The following is a 22,241-nucleotide window of genomic DNA, read 5'->3' on the forward strand; positions in this document are numbered from 1 at the left end:
ACATTCAGCCTCTAGCAATTCCCTGGAAAAATTCTTTTCAGGATTTTTCTGTAGCAGTCTTCCAAACAGAAAGTTTACTTTTTTGAATGTTTTTAAACTTCTTGCTCAATTATTAAGACTAATGAAGATGAAGGCTCGAAGAACTGATTTTTGAGAAGCCATATCAAGTTCTGAGGCTCCGTGGGCCTGTGTCTGTCACACTATTTGGGATTTTTAAATGTATCTGAACCAGATTTCCTCTAGCAAAAAGTTAGGCTTCATGAAAGTAGTTTTGAAGATGCCTGAAACTTCTTCAGTTGTGATACAGTAAACTCCTTTTCCAAGCTGATACGTAGTACAAGAAAAAGTTAGAGCACTGCACATTAGGAAAGACTTGAAAGGTGTGACAGACTCCTGGGTTAAATCATGGTATACTGACACACTTCAATATGGCATCTCTCTGTAAAATCAGGTGTCCTGTCTCAGTACAGGAAAAGTAAAGATAAACCTTAGTTAAACTGCCTTTTTTGAGTCGACTTAGGTTACTTGCCTTGGGATCCTAGAGATCAACAGGAATGTTTTTAAATCCAGTGGAGTTGTTAAAGGTTGAATGCTTAACTGAAAGGGGTTATGGTGAAAAACTGATGAAAAGGCTGGTGTTTTACTGCCCATTTTGTTGTCGCATTAGAGAAATCTTAGGTAGCAATTGAATAAATTCTTTATAAGCCTTCATTTAGCAGAAATATGGCTCTAAGACTGTAATTACAATACTTCATAGTGGCTTACAAAGTTTGGATAAGTGAAATATTTGAGTGCATTCAGTATCAAACCAGGTCAAGAATTTAAAACTAGCAATTTTCAGAGGCAGCCTGATTCATTTCATTCCACTACTAGATTCAGTGCCTGCAGGGGAATCCTGTTACTGATACTGAAGTGCCTAAGGCACAAATGGCTTTGCAAAGATGAGAACGTGTGAAATTGGCTCTAACAAGAAGGTATGATTGGCCTTCAAGCGCAGAAGCAATTTTTCCCATGACTTGAGATTATCCAAGTCTGTCTCTTAATGCCTTACCCTTTTGATTGAGATGTATTTTTGAACAAATGATGGATAATATGAGATTATCTATTGGTTTACTTGTCGTATCTTCAAAAGACAGATGATGCTCTCTCCAGCATAAATGTGAGTACATGTATAAGCGATTGATGTAGCGTGCATGCAGGAAAATTTTAGTGATGCCTGTAAGGCATCTCTAAACTGTAAGTTGCTCTGAAGGTTTACTAGTGCTTGATGGTGTTCCTTCAAAGTTTGAAACAGTCTTGCATGCAGTTTGGGGGAAAAAACAGAGCAAATGACTGTAAAATTATTCAGTCTGAGTACTGAGTTATTGCAATAACTGATGTTGTGGAAAATAATCTGTTAATTGTTACATTAACTACAGGAGTAGTTAATGAGCTGTTAACCTCTGTCGTAATACTTTCCATTATATTTGTACTTGTATGCTGATTTTAAAAAGTCTGAAGTTTTTATTTTTATATTGTGGAGGGGAACAGCAGGAAAAATATAGTTCTGGCAGCTGTCTGTTGTTGGGTCACCAACTGCCCATCCTCACACTTGTACATCACCGTAACAACCAGCACTGTTGCAAGGTCAGGTTTTGATGAGATGCGTGTTGAGGAATGAAGTATTCCCTACAAATACTGGAGCCCCTTTGCAAACGGTAGCAAAAGCTGGTTTGAAACAAGCAGGTGGTTTCAGGTCTGCGTGAAGCTGGTCTGGAAAGAAAATGGAGTTGACATTTGTCGTCTCTGCTGCTGTTTATAAAGGCTGTGCTTTGCCAGATGGATGAGTGTAACTCCCCCAAGGCTTTCTCTGTGACCTTTGATAACCTCAGAAGTGAAATTAATGAAACTGCGGTGATTTGCACAGCAACTTTGCTGTATGTAGCTTGTCTTATTTTTCTTAAATCAAATTTATCAAGCAAGGCAGTACGCATCTTTCACACTGCTTTTTCTTTCTACAGTATGTATTAATGTATGATTAAATGCTTTCCACGGAAAGCTTTCTTACCTGGACTTTTCATCTGAGTAGAGATGGAAGAGGGGAAAAAGTGTACAACAGATGGTGGTCACAGTATTTTTGCACTGCTGGATGCTGAAGTGCTCCAGTATGGTACTGGGCTCGTAAAATGCAGTGTAATGTGCAGGTGTCAAAATGGGTATACATTGGTTTGGTGAACATCTGTTTCGGGTGCTTGTGCTGAGGATGGGTTCAGGATGTTTTAGAAGGCAAAGGTTTCTCACTTGCTTCAGTGGGATGTTTATAACCTAAAGCCTGTGTTAAAGGGAAAGAAGTAACAGTGATCAGCTTATCTATGTGAAATAATGCTAGAGGCTTCAAAGATAAGGTAGGCTGTCAAAATATGCTCTATAGGAAGTTCCTGCCAATTTCTTTGTAACCCACAGTACGTTGGGTCAGAGCTATGGTGTGCGTAAGTCTCTTCAGGCTGCAACTAGTGCAGAGTAAGCGTTCTGACCAAAAACCTCAGAGCATATTTCTTAATCTTCATGCCTGTTCACTCCACTTTCCACCTTGCCCGCATAGACCAGCTCTTGTGTTTGTGCAATTCCCATCCCTTTCTTCCCCTGAAGAATAATAATTCCATACTTTCAGGAGTCCCCTACTGAAAACTGTCTCTCTAGAAGGACTGGTAAGAGAGTCAGGCTTAGGTTATCGTTTAGCTGTTAATTTCCATTGTGTGAACAAGACCTATTGTGTTCCTGTGTTCTGGAAAGCTGCTTCCATGGGAGCTAGTCCTGCCTAGGCAGCTCTCGCTTTGTCCTTCCTTTTAAAGCTTCATTTCATCTCATCTCTTTCAGCATGGTGGTCCAGCACTGAGTATTGGTTGTAACAAGAGCCAAATATTATTACTTAAAAGCTTCATTTTGATTAGAAGGGTGGCTGGAGACTCAGTGGAAACAAAGTATTTTAGCAATATCTATAAAGCTGTGTGCACTTTAAAGAGAAATGCTAAAAATTAGACCCCAAGTATCATTTGCAGCTCTGAATAAACAGAGCATGTGCCATCTGAGAATCTCATCACCAGCTGGGTTCAGAAATAAAACCAGCTGGAAGTGCTGAGAGCTGTGTGCTGTGTCAGGACAAGGTCTGGCTGGGAATTTGGGGCAGGGAGGAAGGATAGCTAACAAAAACACCTTGATAGCCATCTCTATGTGTTTTTACAGTTTCCAGGCTTTCTTGGTATCAGCTTAGTCTTAGTTTCAGCTTCCTGAGGCTTCCTACATAGAAACGTAGATTAAGCGCTACTCTGACACAGGTCAGCTCTGTTCATCTGCCCAAACGCTGCTATGTCACGGAATTGTTTGCCTTTTGTATGGACAACTCTTTCCTTCTGAATTCCCTTAATGTGCACAGGTAAAGCACAGAGATAGACATATATAGTTATATATATATATATATATATCTCAGTTCTTGGTTCTTGCCCAGGAACAGCAGTGGGGTTGCTGTTAGCAAAAGCGTGGTGCTGCTGCTGTTGGTTGAAATTCCTGGAAAGTTTTATTTTTTACTTCTTCCTAGTTGTAAAAGCCTAGTCAGCACAGTGTGTCTGCTGACGGCATCACTGGCGTGGGAGAAGCAGAACTTCCTGACAGGAGCTGCGTGACCAAAGCGTTTGAATACGACAAGGCAGAGGCTAGGCTTTCTGTGGAGTGAGGGAGCGGGATGGGGTGCTGGTATGGACATGCAAGTGGTTTTAAGCCTAGTCCTGGTTCTTACTCTCTCCCCTTGTAGCTCCTAGGGAATCACTCGGTTCTGCCCTAATTTCCATGAGAGTCCAAGCACCTCTGCATCCATCTCCTCTACTTTGCAGTATTTAAAAATGGGTATAATACAATGCGAAAAATGCCCAAGCAAAAGCTACCAATTCCTGTTTAATACCTGTAGCTCTTTCAGGTAGTAATGCAGGAAGGCATTTTTTTCCAGATACAAGGTTTTGTGGGCTGCTGAAGGCATAACATGTGCTAGACCTTTTGTACCCCCATCTGCACACAGCGATGGAATCCGAAGGTAGCATTGACCATTTGAAATACATACCTTGTGCCTCTGCTGTCAGAAACACAGCGCGGGGGCAAGTGACACTAAGGGCCTGTCTCCAAAGCAGCACATTGAGGAAATTAAGGGAGAAGTAGTAAATTCCAACAGAAAAAAAGTCATGCACAGTCTGCGTTTCAGACGACAGCTTAACGTTTTCTGTGCCTGTAACCAGGTTTGTGGCGATGATTTGCATTCTTAGATCCTTGGTTTACTTGTGGGACTGGGGAGTTTGGGTGGTGTTCCAGTCATCTGCTGATAGATGGATTATTCCTCTGGCAGATAGTCACCTCAGCCCTTCCTATGGGTGTAGGCATACAATTAGTGGTGTACCCCTAAAATGGGAAGCGTTACACTGACTAAGATACCGGGACAGTCAGGAGTGTCACTGATGTTTCCTTTCTGGCAGAGCCATGGATGTGTTTATCAAAAAACAGAGCTAATTTGGTCCAGTTCTTCTTGTTCTGATGGCAAGTGACTTGATAGTACAAAAATGTAGAGCAAGCAGGAACAGGAAGGGCCAGGCAGGCGAGCACTTGAGCCACACTGATTAATGCCCTGACTTCGGAGAGCGTGGGAAGAGCTGAACTCTGAGTCACAGATAAGGATTGGACAATTTGCAGTGTGTTCCAGCAGGCGACCGTTCCGAAAACAAACATCATAAGAAACATGGATGCTTCAGCATGAACTGATGCAGATGGGAAATGTAGTGGTGATGTTAAGTGTAAAACCCTGCAAAATGTTTTAGTAGTGTGCATATTAAGCAATACTCGCCCCGTGGCTGCAGCTGGCTGTTTTCTGACAAGGTTCCCTGGCAAGGCTAGCTGTTGCCAAAGAAGGAGTTTCAGCACAGGTTGGACTCTGCAGACCCAGAGCTTGCTTGAGTCTTTTTTGTAACAGCAATTCCAAGTTGAGTGTGGGCTGTAATTAAGAAACACCTGTTGCAATGGGTGGAGAAGGTGGGTTTCAGCCTGAAGCAGTGGCCACACCCGGTGGCACTTGTCACAGGCCCGCTGTGTGCTGCCATGACTCAGTTTCCTGCAGCGGAGGCCTGTGGCTGAGGCTTGGCCTGACCTCTCACCCCTGGAGCAGCAGCGGTAGCAGCATGCAGTGATGTTTCAACCCTCCGTTTTTGCATGCAGCTGCCCAGGGTTGCAGGGGCAAGGCTGTGGAAGTTGGCTGTTTGGCTGCAGCGTGCTGAGATGCTGGAAAGGTCCAAGCAGGCGAGGAACCAGCTTGAAACCCAGGTTCACTTTGTAATGGTCAAAGCTGGTGGGAGAGTAACCCTGGGCTTCAGGTGTCTTAGATGATGAGCCAGGTGTCTTGGGTGATGCGAGACACCGCGGGGTGGGGGGCTCGAAGAGCCGGGCTGCGCTTCAAAGATGCTATTGCAGCCCCAAGTGCCTTCTAGAGGGTACGGAAGGTCTCGGCGTTCGCTGCTCACGCCATCCCCGTCCTTCCCGGCTGGGAGCGGAGGGCTGCACCCCCGGCCCGGGCCCGCCCTCCGCGGGGGTGGTGCTGCCGGCTGCGCGGCGGGTCGGGAGCGGAGGATGCTGCTGCTGGTGCTGGTTGTGGTGGTGCCGCTGGTGCTGGCGGAGGGGCGGCGGGCAGCGGTACTGCGGCTGGGGCTGCGGGGCAGCCCCCGCGGGGAGGTGAGCCCGGCTTTCCTCTCCCTCACCCTGGACGCCAGCCTGGCCCGGGACCCGCGCTATGTCGCCTTGCTCAGGTGAGCCGCCTCCCTCCCCTTTTGGGTAAAGGAAAAAAGGCCATGGGGTGGGGGGTGGCAGAGGGGTGTTCCCGCGGAGCGGGCCGGGGGTGATGTCCCCGGCAGGCAGAGCTCCGCAACCGCGGGGACGGCAGCCCGGGGAGCCGGCAAAGGTGCTGCTGCCCGGCGTGCTCCGGAGGGGCAGAGCAGGGCAGCGAGCTGGGGGGGACGGGGAGACCCCAGCCCTGCAGCTGGGGGAGGCTGCCGGGTCCCCTCTGCTTCGGGATTCACGAATTTCATCTTCCCCGGGGCAGCAAGGTGGTACCTGGCGCGGGTGCGAGCTGCGCCGTTCCTTTCGTGCTGGGGGAGCCTTCGGAAGGCGCGGGTCGGGCGGTGCTCGCTGGAAGCAGCACGGGGATAAACTTGGGCGAGGAGCTGCTTTGCGAGCAGGAAAAAAAAAAAAAAAGGAGAAGGAAACTGCCGAGTGGAGGAGTTATGTGGGGAAGGGCTCGGGGCTTCCGACCCTGCCTCTTTGTGAGGCAGGAATCATCTGAGTCCTCAGGTGACTTTGCAGACGTTTGCCGGGGCACTGGCAACACAAAGTCAAATAAATGCCGAGGAAGGTCTGTCGCCATCGAAGCTGAACTGAGAGAGTCTAAAAATAAACCCTTTTTTTCCCCTTGGGTAACACTGAACAGCTCTGGACTGCCAAGCGATGGTGTTCCCTGCCTGCTCGTTTGGCCCTGACCTCTCTCTTGCCTTTTCTTCCCTGTTTTTGCCCTATTGTTTTGTACTCTAGTCCTTTTGATTCTGCCTTTTTTGGAAGCATCTTAATTTTCCTTTTCATCTATCTGATCCTGTTTTTCAGCTCCATGGTATTTCTCCAGTCCTGTTTTCCCTCCATGCCACTTTCATTTTTTCTTCCTCACCAAGGTGAGGAGAAAGGTGACACTGCCTTTATCGGAAAGCGCTCAGGTCTCCAAGCTCCAGCCCCAACCGCGCACCTTGGGGTTCAGCCTGGGGTCAGCCTCACCACCACAAGGAGCTGGAAGTACTTGGTGGCCTCTTATCTTCTGTGTGTCACCACCGAGCAGATAGTGCTTGTGCTCCCGGCGTCCTCCGATGCCTCGCGGTTTCCCTCAGCAAAGGCCAAGTGTTGGTGTTGCACATCCTGCACAGAGAGACAGAGCTTATGTTATTTTATAAACCCGATTTGCTAAAGCTAACGCTTGTCCCAGTATGGACTATTAATCTCTCTTGGGTACAAAAGCGATCGCTTTGGCTGTCGTTGACGGAAATTGGAACCAATGGTGTAATGCCAGTTTTATGTCCACCTGGTATGTTAGTTTTATATAAACAAAACAAAAGAAATCGAGGGGAGAAGGATGCTTAGGACAAAAGGATACCTGTTTTGAAGTACTGCCTTATTTTGCCCCAGGATTTGACTTCCTGTCCGTGAGCACTTTCCCTGGGTCACATCTCCCCATCACTGCCTCACCAGCACACTCCTGGCTCACTCGGCCAGCAGGGTCTCTGTTGCACAGCACGGAGGACTGGGCCACAGCTCCAGCGAGGGGTCAGGAGTGCCCTGAGGATAGTGGGTAGCCCCAGGTCACCTACTGCAGCGTGTCCCTCCGAGCACTTGCCGTGTTTAGCCTCTACACTGAAGCCATAGTCTGCATGAATATAGTGTTTCTTCCATTTCTTGACATCCCTTCCTCAGCAATCCCAAACTGCGTGCCCTGGCAACGGCCCTGTCCCCAGGCTTCCTGAGGTTCGGCGGCACCGAGACAGATTTTCTCATCTTTGATCCTAACAAGGATTCAACTTCAGAAGAAAAAATCCTCTGGGAACTTCAGGCCCAGCAAGGTAAAACAGACATCAATGTGTCAGACTTGAAACCATCCTGGGTTTAGGAGGTGGCTTTGATGCAGGCTGGGGATCCACCAAGGGCAGGGCAGCAGTACTGGGGATCCTCCACAGGGTCAGCATTACTCTCCTCTATGGAGAGGAGATCCATGGACCTTCAGCACGGTCTGTGGGAGGAGCTGTGCCAGCCGTGGGAAAGTGAGGAAAGGCATGGGGGACCTCATGTCCACCCCGGCATCTGCCGGGACTCTCCCGTTGCCACCTCATGCTCCCCACAGCGGCCTTGGGAGCTCCCTTGCTGCCTGGGAGGCAGTCAAGGTCAGCTCAAAAGTTGTAGTTTCATTATGAAAATTAAGTAACGAATGGAAGAAATAATCTGATGAGAACAGAGTGTCCATTTTCTCTATCTTGGCCAAAGCCAGAGCTAGGCTGCGGGTGCAGCCTTTACCTCCTGTCACTTCAACAGGACAAGTGGAAATCCACCATACCACTGCCAACTGCACGAGCTTGGTCCTGGTGTGCGAGGTTTCCCACTGCATTAAAGTCCATTTCTTCTTAAAACTTCTAGAAGTGTTTCCGATGACAACAATTCCCATCTGTTCCTACGGTAGACAGCACAAGAGTGCAGTCCTACATCACTGTACTAACAGCGATGCTCAGTTTCGGAGCTGAGTGGTACTTCTACGCCCTGTACCGCTTTGCTGAGCGGCCACCTCCTCTCTGGGGAACTGTGGCTTCGGCTTGTGCCTTCCTCTCTGCTTATAGTTTGTTCCTGGTTTGAATGCTGAGAAAAAACATGAGCTTTGAAGAAAATGTGTCTTATGACTCCTGTCGGCGTTGCCGTTGGAGCTGCGCAGGGCAGTCAGCACTTTCCCCTGCAGGAGACGGGCAGCGCAGGAAGTGTTGCCCGTATCTGCCCCCAGCAAGGCAGGCCATGACCCCCCCGTACTGCTGCACGCAGAGGTGGCTTATCTGCTCCTCGGGCACCACGGCCCACACTTTATCAGCTCACTGGCACGAGGGTTTCCGGATAATGCTCCAGTTAAAATAAGTATATTAGGGTGTGACCGCCATGATAGCAGCCTCTAGAAGCACAACTCAGTCTTCCCCCCCGCAACTGCTCATCTCCATCACCTTAAATTGAGAAATATACGTTATATATAAAATATTTATGTATCAAGCCAGCTCTCTTTTTCTAAGTGGTTACCATCGTGAAAATAAGAGCGCATTTCACAGAAGCACATGACTGGCTCTCAGCCTGGCACCAAGCAGTTGTGTTTCCTCCTCAGGGACACAGCCCTTTGCATGCTCGACCTTGGCCATGAAGACAAGGACTTAGTTGCTATCATCCTTCTTCTGCCCTACAGGGTCTTGCGGCTCAAGACCTGCGTTTTCTGCTGTTGAGAAGCTACTGCTGGCTCAGTGGCCCAGCCAGGAGAAGCTGATTCTTGCAGAGCATCGCCGGAAAAAGCACAAAAACACCACCATTACAAGTGAGCCTTCGATGGATTTTTCCGCTAGGGTTTATAACCAGGGGGCTGCAAATCTCTGCCCCACGGTAAAAGGGTCGTAGGCTGTTAGGAGCTGAAACCACTGAAAATGATTATTTTTCCAAGTGGCTGAAATGTTTCTAAGAAATCTTTTTCTGCTGTCTGCCACCTTGTATTTAACAGTAGTTAGCTGCTGCAGGAGTTGGGATGGTCTCAACACCTTGCAGGATGGTGTGTAGTAAGGTCTGGGCTTTTTTGTCCGTCTGGGAGAGCACATCTGCAGCACCAGGCTAAATAAATACATGCAGTAAAGATTGTTGCTTGGCTGGAGCTCAACTAGCATGCCGCAACCTTGAGATAAACATCCCTCCTTTCCCCTTCGTGCAGAAAATACGCTGGATATTCTCTACAGCTTTGCAAACTGCTCAGGGTTTCACTTGATCTTTGGCCTCAATGCCTTGCTGCGGAAAGATGGCTTGCAGTGGGACAGCTCGAACGCCCGGGTGCTGCTGGACTACTGCGCTTCGCAGAGGTACAACATCTCCTGGGAGCTCGGGAATGGTAAGTGAGAAGCCTGCTTGTGGGCCAGGCCAGCAGTCTTCTGGAAAGGTGTCACCACAGGGTATGGGCTGGTAATTTTGGATGTTTTGGACGACAGCCCATAAAGGCACAGTGATGTTTTATTGGAAAATGTTAAGGTCTTAATTTGAGAGGAGGGATTTCGCAGAAGACCCAACAAATGAGCAAATTGAGATGATTTTGCTGCTCCTACCAAGGCTCTGAAATGAGGTGAACGATGCCTTGTGAGGTGCAGGATGTCACCTATGGGGGCTGGCTGTGACAAAGCGCTGGAGAGCAGCACGCTGCATCACCCAGGCTTTCGGTTTCATGCTCGTTGTCTTCAAATATCTCACCTGTACTGTGCCAGATCACATGAAGCCATAGGAGTATCAAGCCATTGATACTCCCCATGTGGAATGAGCTGCCCTATTTTGTGCCCCAAAACTAGAGCAAGGTGCTGATGCATGCGTGTCTTCCCCAGAACCCAATAGCTTCAAGAAGAAATCTGGCGTCTACATCGACGGCTTCCAGCTAGGGCAAGATTTTATCCACTTACGCCAACTTCTGAGTAGCTATAACCTCTACCGGCACGCCAAGCTCTATGGTCCCGATGTCGGGCAGCCCCGAAAGCACACACAGAGGCTGCTGAGGAGGTAGGGCTGTGGGGCCCGGCAGTAGCCCCTGGGGTGGGCAGGTGTGGATAGCAGAGGGGCATGAAGAGGCATCTGGGCAGGGTTTTAAGGATTTTCTGCTCCAAATCAATAGTAAGGCTGTACAAATAGATACATCCAGTCTATTAGAGAACTAATTTCCTGCATTTTTCCTTAAATTAGAAACATGGAATTTTTTTTTCCTGTCCGAGTATGACTGAAATCTTACCTGCATGCCCCAGCTCAAGGCTTAAATATTCTGCCAGCTGAAACTAAAACACTGGTAGTACTTCAGTGATCCTCAGACCTTTCAATTCAGCGCTGGCTCTAGTGCTGTGTTAACAAGAGTTTTTTCACTCTAGAAATCTCTGCGTGTTCCACAAGCATTAATTCATCCTCCCAGCAACCCACTGGGCTGCCCAAAGCCCACTTAAAAGCCATTGCAAGCGAGGCTCCAAAGCAGTTCACCATCACTGCTGCCAGCCGGGGGGAGCAGGGAGGGCTGTGTGTGGCAGCACGCTTGTGGGGGCCCCAAACCCATCACCGGTACCTGCTAACCATCTGCTCTGGTTGCAGCTTCCTGAAATCGGGAGGGAAGGTGATCGACTCTGTCACCTGGCACCAGTGAGTACCTCTCGGATGCCATCATCACGCTGCTTATCACCTGTTTTCTTTAGAAAATGGCAATATGAGCATCTTGACAGGAAGCAGGAAGGAGGGGGTGAAATACCCCTTTCAGCAGTTCCTCGGGTGCCTCTCTGCAAACTGCTCTGCTCACAGTAAGAGATGAATTGAGGGAGCGTGTCACAGAAAGGCAGAAGGTCTCCAAACAGTGCAGAGGTCCAAAAGCAGTGGCGAGGGTTCGTAACGTGGACAGAGCAGCGGGGAATGCCACATGTGCAAGACGGTTGTTTTGCTTGCGAAATGTGCACACGGAGAAAAACAGAAGTGGACTATGGAGAGAAGATGGCACGGCAGCTTTACTTCTCAGAATAGCATGGGGGAGTAGGTCACAGCTCTCCCCCGTGTGAGGAGTTTCTGCAGCGGTTGAGACTTTTTTTGCATATGCTGTGCTTCAACGTGTACCAAAAGCTGGTGAGATCTGAGCAGCAGTCCTGGTTGTCTCAAAGCTCCAAGCTGCCAACCCTTGCAGATAAAATGCACTTTCGCATGGGAAGAAGGGGGTGTCGTATGAAAGGAAAAGAAGGTAGCTCGGACTTGCTTGGCAGAGGTGCCTCTGCTGAACTTCTGCAATAGCAGAAGGTTTTTAACGTCAGATTTTATACCAATTGTGAGTGACTGGGCTTTGAAATGGAGTCAGTGCCCTGGACATTGGTGCTCTCCTTGGCAGTAGAAAGGCTGAATCTCTTGAGTGAACTCTTCGCTCCCTAAAAGCAAATCCAAGGAGTCAGTGATGACCCTGCTGCCAAACGCACCCAAATCCTTATAAAAAATGCAGCAGGAGCCTTGTTAGCTGATGTGTTTCATGCTGCTTTTTTTCTCTGTTTATGTCTGTTTGATGTAAATGAAAAGCCCTGCAGGTTTGGCTGACCCTTACCCGCAGAGAAGTGCTAGCAGCTTCTGCTCCACTAGGTTTGCTCTCCAAGTCAGTTAGGTCTGTGGGTGGGTGACTCGCCCTCAGATCCCACCCACAGCACTGACACGGTCCCAGCCCTTTGCTCTTGTGCCAGTTTTAAAGTGCTCAGGTGGGCAGTGGGGTAAGTTGGCCCCAGGGCACCTGCCACGAACTCCATGTGTTTGAAAGTGATTTCCATGTGAAGGTGGTCTTCTTTCTGGAGTTAAACGCAGTGTGGTGACCTGCAGCAGTCAGGTAACAGTGGGAAAATATGCATGTTTATATTTTATATATGTATACATATATGACTTATCTATGTGTTTTGAGCTGCTAGCAAGGCATAAAACAAGACCTTTCCCCTTCCTGGGCTGCTCTTGCCATCTGGCTGCTTTTGCTTTAAATGGGCATGTGTTATTTTCTTTACTAATTTAGGATTATCGGGTTTTAGCTTCCTCTTGTAGCTGGAAGACTTCAGCCACTTCTGGTCAGACTGAGTGATAGCGTGGTGAAATGCAAAACCCACAGGGATCCCGGTTTCCCATTCTTTATTCGGACAAACCAGACTTAAAAGCTCTTCTGCTCATGGTGAAGGGCAACCTTCATCCCATAGGGATGCTTCCATCCTGTTCCCCTCCAGATGACTAAAATACTCCAACAGAGGGACAGAAGCTTGGATCTGATGGTTTTTAATGTATGACTTGACACAGTAAAGCAAGTAATCACATAGGAGCATCAGACTCCTCAGCAAGAGAAGACTTAAAAAGGCTGGCTCTTATTCGGTGTTGCTCTGAACGAGTAGATGCAAAAAAACCTCTGCTACTTCTGTTAATCAAAATTTCTGTGATATCCTGCCTCCATCGAGGTAGTTATAACTGATAGTCCCTTAAATACAAACAACATACCTACACATTTGGAAAACAACAACAAAAAAAAAGAAAAAGAACTGAGCAGAAAAATAGTGCTGTGGATAAAAGTATCAAGCAACTGAGTACTTTCAGTGATGTTTTGTACCAGTGGTGATATTTTTCCTTAATTTTGGCTGCGGGTTTTATTTTTTTCTCCATTTCCAGTTACTATGTGAATGGACGAAGTGCAACGAGGGAGGATTTCTTGAGCCCTGAAGTGCTGGATAGCTTTGCCGCAGCTATACACGAAGTTCTGGAGGTGCCTTGTCCTCTTCAATCATTCTCATGTTCAGTTTCCAGGGGTTTAGCAGATAATCCAGAATAAAGTACCATTTCTAACTAGCAATAAGCAGGGATCCTCAAAGCTTGGGTGCTGCTGTCATTGTAAAAAAAATAAATTAACAATAGTAATAATAAATGAGCTCCAATGGTTTGCCATGCAGCAAGCATGTGCCACATACATCACAAACCTAGAACATTCTCATTTATTGAAGTATTCATTACTCAGGGATGTAATTTATGGTCATACTTCCATTCCTGCCCTGATTTCTTTGTATTTTGAGATCCTGAGAACACTATAACTTAGAGTATACCACTACTGAGCGCGAGAAGACTTACAGGACACGGCTTTTAGTGATGTTTGCCTCGTTCTACATGTGTAGATGTGATTTTTTGGAGTGGGGGAAGTAAACTGTAGTCCTTTTGATCAAAATTTCTGGGTGGCATCCCACCTCAGTTGGTGTTATTCCTTAAATGCAAACACCGTACATAGGAATTTGGGTAAAGCACAAAAACTGATCACTCATTATTTCAGCAGCCAAAAAACTTAACTGTTGTCTCTTTCTCTTCTTCCCTATGCCACACCGCCCAGATTGTTGATGGGACTGTGCCCAACAAGAAGGTCTGGTTAGGAGAGACAAGCTCTGCCTATGGAGGAGGAGCTCCCAGGCTGTCCAACACTTATGTTGCTGGCTTCATGTGAGTACCATGTAGGTGTAGGGAAATGACACGTTTTACCAACTGAAGGGGGATGCATACATGGCCCGTGGGAGGAAGGTCTCCCCCAGGCTTCCCAGGGAGCACAGCCAATGGGTGGGTTGAGGATCGTAACCTTCCCACTGCTCCCTGTGTGCTTCACCCCATGCCTGAGGTTCAATGTAGGTGCAGGTAATAGTAGATTTCTATGGGAAATGGGGGATTAGAAGAGTGAGAAAGTTGTATTTCTGCCCTCGAATCTGCAATGCTAACTCTGTCCTTTTGTGAGGACAGAAAGTCGTTCTCCTTTTCCAGTGTCATCCTTCAACCCTCATGAAATAACTAACCAAAGGGAAATTTAGTCAAGAAAATAGTTTTTTCCAAGTACTCTAGTGTAGCATTTGGTTGAAATAAAAGAATTCAGGCTTTTCTTAGCACTTAGATCAGTTTGTAGATTCAAGGAGATAAAATTGCACGGGAGTGTGTGGTTCACACTTTGAAAATTAATCAAAAACATGGTTGAAATGTATGTTTTTCCTTTCTGTAAGGCATGATGATCTTTTCATCAGGGCCTGGTGGGTCAGCAAGTCAAAGCCTGGTAATGGCAGGCAACCTTGTCATTGGTGTGATGATTTCCCTCAGCCTTCAGGCCCTTGGCCAGTTCAGGAGCATTCACTGCTGCCCCAGGTTTCCACGACCTGCAAACAGGGCAGTGGAGCAACTGTTCCCACGAACTTGGACCTCCATAGGTGGTCTGAAATTAATTTTTAAGGTAATCAATGCAATAGTTGTATGATTTTAAAGAAGTCAGCATCATGCCCTAGTTCTTGCATTCGTACTTCCCAAGCCGGTTGGAGAGAGGCAGCAGCATACAGTTAAGGTCAGCAATTTCATCTGCATGTTTCTCATGGTTTAGCCCAACCAGCAACTAAGCACCACGTAGCCACTTGCTCACTCCTCCCTACCAGTGGGATGGGGAGGAGAAAATAAAAAAAAAAAACGCTCGAGGGTCGAGACAAGGACAGGGAGAGATCACTCACTGATTATGATCATGGGCAAAACATTCCACTTGGTGAAAAATCAATTTAATTTGTTACCAATCACATTAGAGAGGATAATGAGAAAAACGGCCAGATCATCAAAACACCTTCCTCCTACCCCTCCCTTCTTCCCGGCTCTACCTTCTCCTCCCAGCGGCTCAGGGAGACAGGGAATTGGGGTTGCGGTCAGTTCATCACATGCTGTTTCTGCTGCTCCTTCCTTAAGGATGAGGACTCCTCACACTCTTGCCCTGCTTCAGTGTGGGGTTCCTTCCCACAGGAGACAGTTCTTCACAAACTTCTTTGATGTGAGTCCTTCCCACAGGCTGCAGTTCTTCATGAATTGCTGCAGCTTGGGTCTCTCCTGCTGAGTGCTTGTCCTTCACCAATAGACTGCTTCAGCGTGGGCTTTCCCACAGAGTCATGGTCGTCTTCAAGCAGTCACCTGCTCCAGTGTGGGGTCCTTGACAGCCACAGGTTTTCATGGACTGCTCCATCATTTATCTCCAGCTCCAGCATGGGCTTCCCATGGAGTCACGTCCTTCTTCAGGTGCAGCCGCCTGCTCTGGCATGGAGTCTTCCATGGGCTGCAGATGGATCTCTGCTCCACTGTTAATCTCCATGGGCTGTAGGGAGGCCGCCTGCCACCTCACCACAGGCTGCAGGAAAATCTCAGCTCTGGCACACTTCCTCCCATTTCATCTTCACTGATCTTGGTGTCTGCATAGTTCTCTCTTTAAGATCTCAGTCCTCTATCTGTTGCAGCCAGGCCCGACCAGCCCAACAAACTCTGGCAGCCCCAGGGGGATGGGTTCTGCCCAGCAGACGCTCCGGGAGCTTCAGAGTGCTCCAAGCTGCCGTGGTGGCCAGCACAGACAGCCACCTGCTCCCTCTCTCAGCCACCAGCCACCCTCTCTCCTCTGCAGGTCCCACATGGTGCGGGTTTCTTTGTCCCTTCTTAAATATGTTATTCACCGCATCACTGATGGGCTCAGCCCTGGCCAGAAGCGGGTCCCACTTGGAGGCAGGGCAGCTTCTAGCGGCTTCTCACAGGAGCCATCCCTGTAGCCCCTCCCCTGCTACCAAAACCCCACCACACAAACCCAACACGATGTTGTTTGCCTCATTTTTTGGCAGGTGGTTGGACAAACTTGGGCTTTCAGCCAGACAGGGGATTGACGTGGTGATGAGACAGGTTTTCTTCGGGGCGGGGACCTATCATCTGGTGGATGCCAACTTTGAGCCTTTGCCGGTACGTATGCAACCCCTCTAATGCCATCCGAACGCTGCCTGTACTTCTGCACAGGCAACACTGGATGTGGAGATAAAAGTCAGCTATTTTAACAGCGCAAGATAGCAACAGATTTTGTAGGATAGTTGCAGTTATCCTTGCACCTAAAGTTAGCTCATGTTTCATTATGCGTTCATGTATTTTGTATCTATATAGATACAAGATATTTACTGCAGCTGCAGGGATGCAGCTAGTCTTCTGCACAACAGAAGACACATTTCTGGGATGTGATGCTCTGATTTGTATGCAGACACTTCTGGAGTTCACCAGGCTTTTCTGGATGGCCTGTTTTGGTTTAAGTACTCCTCATCTGAGTAATGAGCAGCTTTTAAACAGAAGTGATACAAGGTATTATAATAAATTATATCCCAAGTGAAAACCAAACCAACATGAAGTCAAGACTGAAGCATTTCTTAGGTCATGAGCATATTTAGAATTCATTAGTGGCTGAAGGATAATTAAATAAAAACATGCATTTAGTATAGTTGAATTTATTAGGAAATAATATTCTGCTGTGATGAAACATCCTTATTTGAACTATATGTTGTTCTTGCACGTACAGCATGTTTCTTTGTGCTAGTAGCACATACCTTGGGATGAGAGGATAGCGTCTTTTTTAGCTTTCATCTTTCTGCTTCCAAGTTATGATATTCACAGGCTTGTAAAGACCATTTGAGAGGAAAACCAGCATATGGGGTTTTTCTGTCCTGCCTGTTCAGCTGCTCCCTATGCCAGGGGCTGCGTTGTCAGGCTTATTGCTTTGGGCTTTTTATTCCTTCATTTAAAACAGACTTAATTTGGACTGAAATGATGCGCCTTGCTCCTCACCTACAGGTGGTACAGATGCTAATCAAGCTAATAATGCTTTAGAGGCAGGGAAATCCAAACCCAGGTCCACCAGTTTTTGTTAGCATGGGGATGAAGCAGCACAGCAGTATCGGAAGGCTGCAGCTCCTTGCAGAGGGGCTGAGCATGCAAGCTGATAGGAAAAGTCACTTCTCCATGCTCATGGTGAGTCAGGAGGGAAACACGATGGTTTTCCTAGAAGGAAGGAAGACAAACAAACAGACAGATGAGCTGGGACAAGCTCTCTGAAACCCACCAGCTGGAGCACGTTCTCCCCTGGGGCTGACCTCAAAGAAGCAACGCTGCAAAATGCAGCCTGCCTGTGATCTCCTCGTCCCAAAACACATCTGCACAGACCATGCACTCTCTTTGGTACGGTCATGGACTTCGTAGAGAAAAAGATGAAATAAAAAGCAGACCTGGAAAAAATTAGCATGTGCTGGGCAGCACCTTGCTCTCAAGCATCATCCTGGGGTGTCAGAGGATTTACTCTTGAGCGGCGTTCAGAAATTTATCCTGAGACCTGTTCAAAAGCGCAATGTTTAGTGAAAGGCATAAAAGTTGTCATAGGCGTAAATTACTGTTAGTGAAAGGCACAAAGCCTTGCTCCTGTGGATCGGGCACAGGCTTTCCTGCAGGAAGGGCAGCTCACACCCCATGGCTTCAGCCCGGAGGTGCTCTGCACCCTGCAGAAGGGCGTTTCCAAAATGCAAACAGTCTTTCCTCCACAGAAAGAGCTCTGAGATTTGCATATGAAGGGAAAAACGACTCTCAGGTGCCTTGCAAACACAGCTGCTCCGCAGCTTGGAGGTAGGGTTTTCTCTCGAGCTATGCTGTTTGTGGGAATTCAAATAGATATGGTGAAAAATTTGGTAAAGCAAAACATTATGGGCAAAAAAACCTGTGAAATTACCAGCAAAATGAACGTTACATTAAGCACCCTGTGGAGTACCTGGCATGTACACAAATGCTTACATGTGTTTTTGTGCCACCCAGGACTACTGGCTCTCGCTGCTTTTCAAGAAGCTGGTGGGTACCAAGGTGCTGCAGGTCAGCCTGGCAGGAGCCGATGAGAGGAAGCTCCGCGTCTATCTCCACTGCACCAATACCCTCCAGTAAGCCTCCAGAAAGGGCGAAATATCCCAGAAACAGAGCCCACAGCCACCCCCAGGCCAACAAAAGCAATTTGGGACAGCGTGAGAATGCACGTTATTTCTGTGAAACCTCTCTCTCTCCTGATCCCCACCATCATCTTCTCTTGCCTTGCAGCCCAAAGTACAGAGAGGGGGACGTGACACTGTTCGCCTTAAACCTCTACAACGTTAGCCAGCACTTGCAGCTACCGAGTTACTTATCGAGCAAGCACGTGGATCAGTACCTCTTACTGCCTCACGGCAAGGAGAATATACTGTCCAGGTAAGCGTGCAATCCTCCTCTCTCATTAGAAAGGATTGTGGGTAGAGTTAGATGGCCTCTAAAACCTCACCATGTTAGGATACCATTCAATCATCTGGGTTTTTTTTCAGTAAGGTCTGACTCCTGTTAAATCAGGTGTCTTAAAACCAGGCTGCTGAAAGCTTGCTAAGGTACGCAGACATTTGTTTGATGTTAATTGGAAAGCTGTTTCCTAGCAGGCTTCAGGGCTCCGGACCAGCTGCTAAAGTCCTTTTTCTTTTGCACAAGCACAGGTATATTGCTTTCCAAGTGCTGACTCCTGAGTTGCAGCAACATGTTCAGGCTTTGCACTGTTTCTTTTGTGGTTGCCACTAATGCATTGGCATGGAAAGGATCTGCTCTGTGGGCATAGACGATATCTTCATATTTGCAAGACAAAAACCAATTCAAATTTGTACTTTTCAAAGCCTGTTCTCCTGTTAACCTCACTAGAAGAGTAAGAAAGATGTGTACTTTTCAAATTGTTTATGCTATGACTCTAAAGGAGTCCTTTGAGAGAGGGAGTGCAGCAGATGCTCTGTGCGTCTGCACACAACCTCTCAAGGGAAGTTTAGTTTGGCTTTGGTTGAATTTGTGTTTACACTCAGATCCAGAGCTGTTTGTGCTCAATGGCAAACAGAGCACAGCTGCCCAAACAGTCTCTCTGTCCCTCTCCAGGTCTATCGAGCTGAACGGCCATGTGCTACGGATGGTGGATGACAAAACGCTGCCAGAGCTTATCGAAAAACCCCTTGGTCCCGGCAGCGTACTCGGCCTCCCAGCCTTCTCTTATGGCTTTTATGTTATCAAGAATGCCAAAGCTATTGCTTGCATTTAAATGGTTAATAGATGCACGCAGGATAAATGTAAAGCACTTGGCTAGTAGGGAAGTTTAATTCTAGAAATTCACATTTCTGCCGTGAGATTTAATTCTGGCAACAGATGTAAATGTGGCAGCACTGGTACAAGCTATGGGCTAGGGAAGACATGAGGTCCTGCTGAGTAATTAGTATGTGAAAGATACTCATTAAGGTCCTGGAAGAACTATCCAGGTAGAGCAAGCCCAGCCAGGGGATGGCTTTGTTCTTGGTCCACTCTGGGTCACTGCACTCAAGCACAGGGCCCTTGTCTGTGCAACACTTGGAGCTGCATCAGCTTCTCATGCTGCACCTGGGGCTCTGCCAGCTGGGAGCTGCAACCTCCCCTCTCCCTCTCATTTCTGCAAGCACAGCTCTCGAAAGAGTTCCTTCAAAAGCTTGCCTTCAGAAAGGATGAGCAGGGGTTTTGTTTTAGCTGTACAGCTGGGATTTTGCCTGCGCCATGTGGGGAAACCCAAAGAGGGGTTGTGGTTGCTGAGGGCATCTCAGAGTGGAGAGTGGGGACATGCAAAGCAAACCGAGGTCAGGGTGCCTGCAGGGGAAAACGCCATGCCCATGAACCAGGGCCTCCTTGGGATTTGGGGCAGCACCACGCGTTTTTGCCGAGCTAGGAGAGTTCAGTCACAAGATGGAGCTGTGGCCACGTGCATTCCAAAGGCAAGTTTTTGACACTCGAAATGCAGGCTGTTCCTGCAGGGTGGGCTGCCTGCGTCCTCACACACTTCATCCCCAGGAGGAAAGGAGAGGAGCCCACCAGCACCCCAGCAAACCCTCCATGGTCAGTGGGATGCACGGCGAGGGTTCACGACTCCTCGACCTTCACCACTTCGCAGGCGGTTCAGCTGGAAAGGACTTCCCTGAACCTATCTGCAGGTGAAGCTCTGCTTTACGCTCCCTAACTCGCTCAGGTCTCTTCTGTCCTCGAGGAAACAGAAGAATAAAGAGACTGAGCAAACCACCCACCCCTTGATCATCAGAGGGATGTCTGACCTTAGAGGTGGCCTTAGAGCATCCTGGGGACAAACCTGCTTGGCCAGGCTGACCTCCCTGCCGCTGGAGAAACAGCCATTTTGGCCAGAAATCTGTGTTGACGGTGGCTTTTCTCCCCAGCCATGTCTCCCCATGCGCACCCTGCTGCAGTTTGGTGTGCCACCGGCCACTTTCCTCTGGCACATGGGCTGCTGGTCTGCAGGGTACCAAAACACCCTGGAGAATACCTGTGGTCTCCCACACATGTTTATTTGCATCTGCTTTTGAAGATACATTACCCGTGGCACTGTCAACGCCTTATGATATTTTGAGTACAGCACAGGAAAAACACCACCACACCACTCTATTTCCCTTTTTAAGTTTTAAAAGGAGGCTACCAGCTACATGAGGTTTCAACGCAGGGCAGGGGGGAGGGCACCCTTTTTAATGAGAAGACTTTTAAAATAGATGTACTTTTGAAGCTATGATGAAAAATTGTAGTTATGTTTAAGTTCAGTGTGTCAAAGGAGTGTTTGCATCCACAGCAGAGATGCATCCTGTGAAGGGTTATGTATCAGAGGGTAATATAGATCAGAAATGAGAATAAAGAAGGCTAAGTTTGTTTACATTGTCCAAGTTCAATAAAAGAAGTAAAGAGCATGTAAAATGGAGTGGTAAGTCTTACATACAGTCAATATAAAGTTAAGAATATATTATTACCATAATGTAAGTTCCAATTAAGACATCAAAGTTATGGTTTGCCTGGTAGCTTCTTTTTGGAACTTTTCTAACAGTTCTGTTTATTCCAATGCTTGTGACTTTTTATATTTGAAGATTTTAATTAAAGTGATTTATACCAACTTTTGGCAACCTTCCTTTTCTTTAAGACTGTTTTTTGGCATACTGATACCACAAAACTCCCTACATTTCCTTTGGTCATACATCACCTGCACTTTGTACGATTCCCAACAAGAGTACCCGAGTAAATAAAAATGAAAGAAATCATATCCAGGTTGGTGTGTTTCAGTTGTAGTTGACCACCAGTTCAGAAGCCCTCTGTGCCCCACTGCCTGACACACACAATACATGGGCTGATGATTGGCACGCAGGAACTACTAAGAGGGGTACAGGGATGTCTGGACATGCAAATGACAGTTGCTCTGCCTTCACCTCCCACCCACACCTCCTTGTCTGAGCACACAGCTTGGTTCTTCATATGGTAAGGAGGTGAGAGTTATGATTTACACCTCACGTAACCGCTTAAAAAGCTCTACACGCACCCACATGACTTCTCTTTGCAGAGTGTTGTATGTCAAGCTGATAGCTACTGTTAGCTCTGTACAAATGAAACAGGAGGGTAGCGTAGGACACAAGATGCTGGATCCCAGCACACCAAGATAGGTATGGTCAGAACCAGAGGCGAACATTGCCCTCGCAGGACCCGTCTGCAGCAGCAACACCTGCCCCATTGTTACCGAAAATCCGGAATAAGAAACTTATCAACACCAATGGGATGTAGATAAGCAGACACTTCTTTATTGCGGCGCCGGGTGAACGGGGGATATCTCCTCCTAGCCTGCGCACCTTGCACCAAAATTAAACTTCTTATATAGAGCTTACACATGCATAAACAAATTATTTCCCGAAAATCATTAGCATATTCTTCCCCTATTTCCAATTCTGCGCAATAAAATTTAGAATCATCTGGAAATGAGTCTGGGGTATAATATGGGTAGGTGGTCTATGAGTCGGTGGTCGCAATCTCCCCCTGCCGGAATTACACTTTGCTTAAGTTCACAGTTTCTGGTAATTACCTCATGGTTTCTTGGCAAGTACCCATAACTCGTTAAGGCTGGCCTTCTTCATTCTCATTAACCCAAACCTTGATAGCTACATGCATTCTTCTAGTTCTATGTAAGTATCATAAATCAATGGGTAGGTCAACTTGTACTTGTTATCTAATTT

At 47.4% G+C, this 22,241-nt stretch overlaps 1 protein-coding gene across 1 annotated transcript; it reads left to right on the forward strand.

The window, feature by feature from the left end:
* Positions 1-5,637: 5,637 nt before the first annotated feature.
* HPSE (heparanase) lies at positions 5,638-21,134 on the forward strand. The gene is made up of 12 exons (XM_009986818.2): positions 5,638-5,813; positions 7,516-7,661; positions 9,029-9,154; positions 9,539-9,712; positions 10,194-10,365; positions 10,939-10,986; positions 13,009-13,102; positions 13,715-13,821; positions 15,996-16,110; positions 17,992-18,110; positions 18,265-18,411; positions 19,108-21,134. The coding sequence occupies exons 1-12, from the start codon at positions 5,638-5,640 to the stop codon at positions 19,265-19,267; spliced, it is 1,584 nt and encodes a 527-aa protein (XP_009985120.1). The 3' UTR covers positions 19,268-21,134.
* Positions 21,135-22,241: the final 1,107 nt, after the last annotated feature.

This window comes from Tauraco erythrolophus, chromosome 5 (genome assembly GCF_009769465.1).
Source record: "Tauraco erythrolophus isolate bTauEry1 chromosome 5, bTauEry1.pri, whole genome shotgun sequence".
Classification (NCBI taxonomy): Eukaryota; Metazoa; Chordata; class Aves; order Musophagiformes; family Musophagidae; genus Tauraco; species Tauraco erythrolophus.